The 10,629-nt window shown below is 37.6% G+C and overlaps 1 protein-coding gene across 3 annotated transcripts; it reads left to right on the top strand.

Moving 5' to 3' along the window:
• Positions 1-314: 314 nt before the first annotated feature.
• Positions 315-10,017, top strand: LOC122278780 (protein yippee-like). 3 transcript variants are annotated; one of them, XM_043088979.1, is made up of 6 exons: positions 315-469; positions 728-874; positions 2,001-2,044; positions 9,356-9,464; positions 9,581-9,636; positions 9,707-10,017. In XM_043088979.1, exons 2-6 carry the CDS (start codon positions 779-781, stop codon positions 9,789-9,791), a joined length of 390 nt encoding a protein of 129 aa, XP_042944913.1. In that variant the 5' UTR covers positions 315-469; positions 728-778; the 3' UTR covers positions 9,792-10,017. The 3 variants fall into 3 exon arrangements, with proteins under 3 accessions (XP_042944913.1, XP_042944911.1, XP_042944912.1); XM_043088977.1 differs by having other exon boundaries at positions 319-553; XM_043088978.1 differs by having other exon boundaries at positions 320-509.
• The last annotated feature ends 612 nt before the right edge of the window (positions 10,018-10,629 follow it).

Here is a 10,629-nt window from a genome sequence, read left to right as displayed (position 1 = left end):
TCAAGCTAGTTCAAGGTATAGGGATCATCTTGATAGTTGATAGCCTTGCCACTTGCACATCTTCTTGAGTCACTGATTAATTTCTTAATTTTTCTGTTGAAAAAAAAAAAAAATTAGTATTTTATATTTCCATTTTCTGCCATTCTTAATGAAGAAAATTTTAACGTACTTTATATATTTATTTTTCTTCAGTTCTAAATTCTAGAAATCAGACAAAAGACCCAAAAAAATTCTATTCAGAAAAGAAAAATTATATTCATGAGGTTGAGTACGCACACCAATTTGAAAATATAATGACACACCATGGTCGACTAAACACAGAAGTATTGAACAGTATTTAAATTTTAAGCAAGTGTCGTCAATCATCGGGCCTTCTTAGATTGGAGGAGGAAAGAAATCCAATTTCAATCGGACACTACCGTGTAAATAAAATTGTATGAATATATAGACCCACGTCCCCGGCTCAATGGTACGGTTCTATTGCTTTCGTGCTCCCTCCGAAACTTCTGGTAGAGATCAAAACTGAAACCCAATTTGCCTTTTTCACTTCGTAGTAAGCTTTCCCTGCGTTATATACAAGTCTGCAATGTGAACTGCCCATCTATTTGATTGTTGTTCTGTGTTGGTTTACATTTATTTTCATCTACTTTTGTCAATTTTTATCTTATGGGTTTTGTTAGTCTACTGCTTTTGTCTAACATGGAGATCGGTTTCTGATGCTTTGAAGGGAAAAAGGAAAGCGTTTTAATTGTGTATGCGACTGGTCTGAAATAGAGATATGGGAAGGCTATTTGTGATCACTCTTGAAGGAAGCTTCTATAGCTGCAAGTACTGCAAAACACACCTCGCCCTTTCTAAAAATACTGTTTCCAAGGTTTTGTTTCGTTTCCCTGTAATGTCTGAAGCCGGTTGTTTGGTCTTGTTGTACTTTTGATCTGGATGCTCGCGTAATTTCGAATGATGCATTGTCGTGTTTTGTTAATGTCTGGCTTCATTTCATCAAAAACTTTATGCTTACTTCCCAATGAAGAATAACACGGAATGTGCAGGGAAAAACTTTTACCCCATAATCTGTTTAAAGAGGAAAAAAAAAAAAAGGTAACAACACCAGGAAGGGAAGCTTTAATTTATTAATTTGGAGGCTTGTGCTGGTGTTGAGTTTCTATTTCTCTTTTACTTTCCCCCCTTAAAATATTGGTTTGTGTTTTCTATGCCATACTTTGTTACTCTCAAACGGCCTGTTGATAGTGGACGGTTGAAGATTGGTATTAGAATGCTCAATATTGATCCTCTAACCTTATCCTATAAGTGATATAGTGGATCTCACTCACTAGGACATTGTGTAAATTGGGTCTATCTGTAATTATAGTGGGCATACCATTTAGAACCTTGCTGTGCAAAGCCATTGTGACTACTGTCATACACGGTGCAAATGCAGAAACATGGGGACTGGGTTCAGTTTTGTTGACTATTTCGATATCTTTATTGGAAAATAATACTATGCCCCCTGAGTTTGACCACTTATGTATTTTATTTTATTTTTTAGTATGTTTTTTACTTAATGGTTAAGTAAGTGACTATTAGTGTATTGGTTTTTTTTTTTTTTTTTACTTTTTAAAAATGTTTAAACATGTTTAAAAAATGTTTGAAATAAAAAGGCAAAAAAAAAAAAAAAGAAGTGCAATATGCACTAGGGGGCACATCAAGTGGGCAAACTTGGGTGGTATAGTCGCACCACCCATCTTTATTTGGCACTAACTTCAGGTCAAGCATAGGCAAATGAGTCTTTTTTAAAAGGCTATTTCATTTTCTTCAAATTATGTTATCCACCAGAGATCTGGGTTTTTTTAACCCAGTTATTGTCTTCTAATTATGTCTTCTCTGATTAGTATTGATTCTTTCTTCACACTTGGTGTATGTATTCCATTCCCTTCACTACTATGTTTCAAATCCTATCATATCTGAAAGATGCTCTAACCCTTTTGTTTTGTGTATCTCAGACTTTCCACTGCAGGCATGGCAAGGCTTATTTATTTGATAAAGTGTGAGTGTTCTTTAATTTTGACATCTATTACTAGTTAGCATTAAACATCCAAGTGTGCGAAGTAGAATCTCCTTTTGTGCAACAATTATACTGTTATTGAACATTGAATATCGCTACATTTTCAATCAAAGTTATAAAAGAATTGACTGATTTTTATGAGTAAATTTGCTAATTGGTATAAACCATTTATTGATATTGTATTGGTTCTGAAGAAAATCTGGCTGTATGGTGTGAGAGGTTGCTTGAATGAGCATTTGGTATTGCTAAGAGAGAATGGACAATTATTCCCAAAATGTTCTACCCAGTCATTATATTTCCAAAGTGTGTTTTTCTCATCAATCAATGCTCTAGTTGATATGGAAAAAGAAATGCTGCAAAACCCAGTATGCAATGAAGTAGCCAAAAGGACCTCATTCCTATCAACGAGTTGAAAAAAGCTTGTGATGTGAACCCCAATAGACTTGCTTTGAGACCCAACAACAATACTGGAACAACAACTCCAAGAAAGTCAAACTCAGGTATATGGATGGAGAATCTAGATCCAATGAGAACTCGTTCAAAGAACCCAGATTATATCAAAATCTAGACCTATTGAAGAACCCATCTCAAGAACCTAGATTACAAAGGAAGAACGCCACAAAGGTTTTGATTTACCCTTGATAAGTTCAGAAGTTCAAGAAGAACAATAGGAGATAACTCAACTCTCAATGACAATTCCATATAATCTGCCTCTCAAATGAGGTTACAAGTGGTTTAAATAGACAATCCCCAAAAATCCTAAGTAAACAATGCGTCGGGTACTGTAGCGTAAATAGTGCCATACGCCGTGCTACAGTTACTTCTGAAACCCTAGTAAGACATAAAATTTTAACTTTCCAAATAAACCCTTGGCCAAAAATACAAGGCCTTCCCAAAAATAACCCTAGTCCATTAGAAATAAGACACACGTGGGCCAAGCATCCTCAAGCCCACTTCTTCTAAACTAATAATAAAATACCGTTAAACAAATTGAAAGCCTTAACAACAATAGGCCCAATCTCTAAGTCATGTCTTCCATAGCTTGTATCAAGTGGATCAAAACTGGTTCTTTTTTCTTGAAGCCCATCTTGAGTGTTGGGCTCTTCCTAGCTTCATCCCAAGTGGATTGCACCAATCCTTGCATTGCTTCCTTGATCTTCTTGGCTCTTGATCTTATAATTGGCCCATCTGGAATTTGTAAGGGATCTTTAAGGATAACTCTACCTTGGTTCCCATCATTCCCCCTCTCCTCAAAAGGATTCGACCTCGAATCTTCACCTACATCAAAAGGAGAAAGATCAGAAACATTGAAGGTAGCAGAAACATTATATTCACTTGGAAGATCCACTTTATATGCATTGTCATTAATTTTCTCAAGAATTTGGAAAGGTCCATCTCCTCAAGGATGCAACTTAGTCCGTCTATGGGCTAGGAATCTTTCTTTGCGCATGTGAACCCAAACCCAATCTCCTGGTTCAAAAGTGACACGCCGTCGCCCTTTATTGGCTTGGGAAGCAAACCTTTTATTCTTTTGGGTAATTTGAAGCCGTACCCTCTCATGAAGTGACTTCACCAACTCTGCCTTCTTTTGTCCATCTAAGCTACTCCTGTCATCAATAGGCAAAGGCATCAAATCTAAAGGAGTAAGTGGAATGAAATGTGCCATCTTGCTAAATCTATCCACAACCACAAAAATAGAATCTCTACCCCTTTTTGTCCTAGGCAACCCCAAAACAAAGTCCATAGATATGTCTACCCATGGCTCACTAGGAACGGGTAAGGGTGTATATAACCCATGTGGCAAAACCTTAGATTTGGCCTTTCTACATGTGATGCACCTGCTACAAATGCGATTGATGTCTCTTTTCATCTTAGGCCAAAAGAAATGTTCATGCAATATGTCTAAGGTTTTCTTGACACTAAAGTGTCCCATTAATCCCCCGCCATGTGCCTCACGCACCAATAACTCACGCATAGAACAACTAAGTACACAGTTTATCTTCTTTAAACAAGTAACCATCATGCTTGTAAAACTTACCAAATGCCGCCTTATCACATGCCATATACACATCAGAAAAGTCAACATCATCGGCATACATATCTTTCACATATTCAAACCCAAGCATTTTAGCACTCATAGAAGTAAGAAGTACATACCTCCGTGATAAAGCATCAGCAACAATATTCTCCTTACCTTGCTTGTAACGGATGACATATGGAAAGGTCTCAATGTATTCCATCCATCTAGCATGCCTCTTATTCAACTTACCTTGACCCTTGAGATGCTTCAACGATTCATGATCGGTGTGGATCACAAATTCCCTAGGCCACAAGTAGTGCTGCCAAGTCTCTAATGCACGAACAAGAGCATAAAGTTCTTTGTCATAAGTAGGGTACTTCAGGGATGCCCCACTTAGCTTCTCACTGAAGAAGGCAATCGGCCGCCTATCCTGCATCAAAACGGCTCCAATCCCTATTCCTGAGGCATCACATTCAATTTCAAAAACTTTGTTAAAATCTGGTAATGCTAACACGGGTGCAGAGCACAACCTTTCTTTAATAGTGGCAAATGCATTCTCTTGATTAGCCCCCCAATGAAACCCAACATTCTTTTTAATGACTTCAGTGAGTGGTGCAGCAATGGTGCTAAAATCTTTAATAAAATGCCGATAAAAGCTAGCTAAACCATGAAAGCTTCTTACCTCAGTGACACTCTTTGGTGTTGGCCACTCCTTAATGGCCTTGACTTTCTCTTCATCCACTTCAATACCCTTTGTACTAACAACATAACCAAGAAAAACAACTTCCTCCATACAAAAGGTACATTTCTTGAAATTAGCATACAACTTTTCACACCTCAACACATTAAACACATATCTCAAATGCTCAATATGCTCATTTGAGTCCTTGCTGTATACTAGGATATCATCAAAGTATACAACCACAAACTTGCCTATGAACGCACGTAGGACATGATTCATTAATCTCATGAAAGTAATCGGCGCATTTGTAAGTCCAAATGGCATAACTAACCATTCATAAAGCCCATACTTAGTCTTAAAAGCAGTTTTCCATTCATCACCCTCTTTCATTCTAATTTGATGGTATCCACTTTTAAGATCAATTTTACTAAAAATACATGAGCCATGCAATTCATCGAGCATATCATCTAATCTAGGAAAGGGATGGCGATACTTTACCGTGATATTATTAACCGCCCTGCAATCAATGCACATCCGCCACGTCCCATCCTTTTTAGGCACTAGAAGCACTGGTACTGCACATGGGCTCATGCTCTCCCTCACGTACCCCTTGCTCATCAAATCCTCAACTTGCCTCTGAAGCTTCTTTGTCTCATCTGGATTACTTCTATAAGCTGGTCGGTTTGGAATAGCAGCCCCGGGAACGAAATCAATCTGGTGCTCAATGCCTCTAATGGGTGGCAACTCATTAGGCATTTCCTCTGGGAATACATCCTCAAACTCCTGCAACAAAGAAACAGCCAAACTAGGAAGAGGTTGGTTAGTTTCATCAAGATTAAGATAAGACTCTTTATAGACAAGAAAAATTATAGGGCGATCTGCTAAGAAAGCTCTCTTAACCTCACTCCCTCTTGCATAGAAACTCACTTTTGTCTTTCCTTTTCTCTCAGCAGACTCTTTTTCTTTTTCACTCTTTCTTTTTTGCTCAATCTCCTTTTCACTCTTTCTTTTTTTATCACTCTCATTTTCACTCTTTCTTTTTTGAGCAACCTCACTTTTCAGTTTCAGTTGGTCCTCATAGACCTGTCTTGGAGTTAAAGGAGCAAGCTTGGTTGTTTTGCCCTCCTTTACAAAGCTGTACATGTTTTTGAATCCATCATGTATCACTCTCCTATTATATTGCCATGGTCTCCCCAACAATATATGGCCAGCATGCATAGGTACAACATCACAAAGCACTTCATCTTGATACTTCCCAATGGAAAAAGTAACTAACACTTGTCTATCCACCCTAACCTCCCCACAATCATTCAACCACTGCAGCTTGTATGGTCGAGAGTGTTTCAAGGTAGGTAAATTCAATTTTTCAACTAATGTAGTGCTAGCAACATTAGTACAACTCCTCCCATCAATTATCATACTACATACCTTGCCATTGATGTGGCATCTAGTATGGAAAATGTTCTCTCTTTGTTGCTCTGCTTCATCCATCTTAATTTGTGTGTTGAGAGCACGCCTGGCAACAAGGGACTTACCTGTTACGGGGTATTCTACTCCATCATCATCACTAGCATCCTCCAACTCAGGTATCTCATCACGATCATCCTCACTTGCAGTCATCACCTCCCCATTGTCACGCATAATCATCACACGTTTGTTTGGACATTGAGAAGTGATGTGGCCTGAACCCAAACACTTAAAGCATTTAATATCTCTATTTCTAAAAGGTTGGGATGCCAACTTGGGTTTGTTGCTAGTTCCTTCATCGTTTCCTTTAGGTGGTTCTGTTTTTGCCTTTGTTACAGCTCGATCATCTTTCTCCCACTTTGGTTTCCAAGGAGTGCTAGAAACTGAAGTATACCTTGATGTCCCTTTCCTCTTTAATTGTCTCTCCACCTTCATAGCCATGTGCACCATGTCTTCTATTTCTACGTAATGTTGCAACTCAACCACATTGGCTCTCTCCCTATTCAAACCAGACAAAAATCTAGCCATAGTGGCCTCCCTATCCTCCTCTACATTCGCCCGTATCATAGTCACCTCCATCTTCTTATGGTAGTCCTCCACACTCCTAGACCCCTGTGTAAAATTTTGTAATTTCTGATAGAGGTCCCTATAGTAGTGGCTAGGTACAAATCTCCGCCTCATGAGAGCTTTCAACTCTCCCCATGTCTCGACAGACCTCTCATAATTCCTCCTCCTATTGGTCACTAATTGATCCCACCAAATAATAGCATAATCAGTGAACTCAATTACTGCAAACTTCACTTTCTTCTCCTCTAAATAGTTATGACACTCAAAGATCAACTCTATCTTCTTCTCCCACTCTAAATAAGCTTCAGGGTCAGTTCTACCTTGGAAAGATAGTATTTTCATTTTGATGCTCTCAAGGTCCCTATCTACTCCATCACGACCCCGTGGGTTTCCCCTAAATCCTCTTTCACGCCTGACTCCTCTATGCCTACCCATCCCAACTTCAGAAATTAGATCTTCCTCATCCTCACCATCTCCTTCATCTTCATAATCATGTTCTCTTCTAGGTTCACGTCTCCTCCTATCTCTCCCACCATGTAAATTTTTAATTACTTCATCTTGTTGATCCATCTTATCTCTCACTTCTCCTAACATCATGTTCAATCGTTCAAACTGTTGTTGCATAGCCTGCAACATAAAGGAGTTATCTGACATCCCCTTTGGTGATGAGTCACTTTTATGAGACATCGTACGCACTGCACACAAAAAAACTATTAGTGGAAAAGACCTCACACGCTCCCTTACGTGTTTACACTCGAATAATAGCACTCCACTCGTGTTTCACTCTTAATTGACTTTTCCCGATAATGATCTCACACTCTTTTGCCTTTTACCTCAAGAGTTTTCCCACTCAAGTTCTTTCAGAACTAATTGAACTATATAAATCAAGACAATACAAACCTGTCTTATTCCAACTAGTAATTAGGTCCAAGAAACTCTTAACAAGAGAAAATATAGAAAGAATAAAATGACACAAGACTCAAGGAAATGCTACGAGGGAAAGAGTACTCACAAGACAATACACCAACTATAAAGATATATGCAGCCCCTCTGATGATAAAAAATTCGGATTCCTAAACTTTTTTTCCTTTCCTTTCCTTTCCTTTCCTTTCCTTTCCTTTCCTTTCCTTTCGAACCGATTCAATCACAAACAGCAATATTCAATTGTAACAATCAAACAATTGAATTCAAACACATAAAAATTGACAAGGAAACAGAAGAGAATCAATAAAACAACACTCCAAGGAATTGACAAACTTAAAGATGCAAGAAACTCCAGAAATTTCCAACCTCTATATGGTGTAAATTTTGGCAGCCCTCAAACATGCAACTTAGCCAACCAATGTTGATAAACATGAAACCAAAATGATAGAGTAATCTGCCAGCCCTAGGAAAAACGAATTTTTGCACTTTTTTTTTTTTTTTACAACCCTAGAACAATGAAATCCTAGAATTAAAGATGCAATAGATAAAAGATAGAATTACACCTGATTGGAAACCTTGCTCTGATACCAAATTATGTGAACCTCAATAGACTTGCTTTGAGACCCACCAACAATACTGGAACAACAACCCCAAGAAAGTCAAACTCAGGTATATGGATAGAGAATCTAGATCCAATGAGAACTAGTTCAAAGAACTTAGATTATATCAAAATCTAGACCCATTGAAGAACCCGTCTCAAGAACCTAGATTACAAAGGAAGAACGCCACAAAGGTTTTGATTTACCCTTGATAAGTTCAGAAGTTCAAGAAGAACAAGAGGAGATAACTCAACTCTCAATGACAATTCCATATAGTCTGCCTCTCAAATGAGGTTACAAGTGGTTTAAATAGACAATCCCCAAAAATCCTAAGTAAACAATGCGTTGGGTACTGTAGCGTGAACAGTGCCATACGCCGCGCTACAGTTACTTCTGAAACCCTAGTAAGACATAAAATTTTAACTTTCCAAATAAACCCTTGGCAAAAAATACAAGGCCTTCCCAAAAATAACCCTAGTCCATTAGAAATAAGACATACGTGGGCCAAGCATCCTCAAGCCCACTTCTTCTAAACTAATAATAAAATACCGTTAAACAAATTGAAAGCCTTAACAACAATAGGCCCAATCTCTAAGTCATGTCTTCCATAGCTTGTATCAAGTGGATCAAAACTGGTTCTTTTTCCTTGAAGCCCATCTTGAGTGTTGGGCTCTTCCTAGCTTCATCCCAAGTGGATTGCACCAATCCTTGCATTGCTTCCTTGATCTTCTTGGCTCTTGATCTTGTAATTGGCCCATCTGGAATTTGTAAGGGATCTTTGAGGATAGCTTCACCTTGGTTCCCATCAGCTTGACTGTGGGTAGACAAAACAATGATGTACAACAGTTCTACCGCTCCTCTTACCATTCTCTTCATATTAATTAATGCTGTGTGTAAATAGTAGATGGCCTTATCATCACTTGCATCAACTCCACGGTGCTACCAATTTCATCATCACGGTACAAACAACTGCAACATTGCTCATGCCAGTTATTTTACATATGAATACTTCAATTAACATTTTGCTTTGACAGTGTGAATGTCACGGCTGGAGAGAAAGAAGAGCGTTTGATGATTACTGGATTGCACACTGTTGTTGACATTTTTTGTGTAGGATGTGGCTCACTTGTGGGTTGGAAATATGTAAGATCTAAATTTATGCTTAGTGGCTTGCAAAATCTCTCTCCACTTGTGATTCCAGTTTTCTTTTCTTTTCTTTTTTAATTGTTTCTCTTTAAAATCTTGCTACTTATTTTCAGGAAGCTGCACCTGCAGAAAGCCAGAAGTACAAGGAGGGGAAATTCATCCTCGAGAGGTAACCAATCATTGTTTGTTGCTGTTGAACTAAAACTTTAGAAGGGACTTGATTTTCTAATGTTGAGCAGGTTTAAGGTGTTGGGTCCTATTGGAAGCAACTACATGGCAAGTCAGGAAGCTCAAGTTGGTGGAAGCGATGCTGATGATGCCTGATTAGTCAATTTTTGAAAGTTATTTACTGTTTTACTGATTTTAGTTTTAAATTCTCTGCACTCTATATTCTTGTCTGAGTCTGCTATCTGGGTTCACAATTGGTGTTTTTTATTTTAGGAGATGGTATTTTTTTATTTTTTATTTCCTTTGATAAGGCAGATAGTATTAGAAAGAACAATGCCATTTCTCTAATTTATAATTTTGGTTAGTATTGAACGTTTGTTCATGTTTTCGAGTACCATGCCCAATTTTCTTGAAAACTACTAATTAGGAGCCTGAACCCAGTATGGCATCTCACTGAACTCATTCTTCTCATATTTTCAAATAGGTTGATTGGTGAAACTGGGAGGCTGGCTATGCATGTATCCTGTCTGGCCCAATAAGGCTTTCTTCTTCTTCTTCTTGGGCCTGACATGTTTCGAGGCCATCACAATTACTAGTTGGGTTGGACTCGGGCTTTGTATGTAGTCCTTTCTATGACTAGAGAACTATTTATTCTACGCAAACTTTCTTGATAATGTCAAGATATTGTGTACTGGAATTGGACTAGTTTAATGTAAGTGAAATTTAGGTATGGTTTGACCTTTCAAAATTCTTATCTCAAAATTAAAATTTTTATATCATCATTACAATGTTTTTAAATTTTCATATAAAATATATAAATAACTTAACTTAATATTTTCAAATTTCAAAACAATAATAATATTAAGATATAATATTTTAATATTTCATCTTACTATCAAACCATATCTAAAATACAGCTAATTTTTTATATAAATAACCTGTGTTGGACTAGTTAAAAACTTTTAGGGTTCTATTTGGCTAAGAATTCTCATAT

This window comes from Carya illinoinensis, chromosome 10, assembly GCF_018687715.1.
Source record: "Carya illinoinensis cultivar Pawnee chromosome 10, C.illinoinensisPawnee_v1, whole genome shotgun sequence".
In the NCBI taxonomy this organism is placed as follows: Eukaryota; Viridiplantae; Streptophyta; class Magnoliopsida; order Fagales; family Juglandaceae; genus Carya; species Carya illinoinensis.
This window is presented reverse-complemented; position numbering and strand designations above follow the sequence as displayed.

What these genes read in the sequence shown, in the direction of transcription:
- LOC122278780 (XM_043088979.1), top strand. Translation starts at nt 779, where the DNA reads ATGGGAAGGCTATTTGTGATCACTCTTGAAGGAAGCTTCTATAGCTGC. An exon ending in CTAAAAATACTGTTTCCAAG is followed by an intron (nt 875 to 2,000) that starts GTTTTGTTTCGT and finishes TGTGTATCTCAG; the next exon opens with ACTTTCCACTGCAGGCATGG. An exon ending in CACTTGTGGGTTGGAAATAT is followed by an intron (nt 9,465 to 9,580) that starts GTAAGATCTAAA and finishes ACTTATTTTCAG; the next exon opens with GAAGCTGCACCTGCAGAAAG.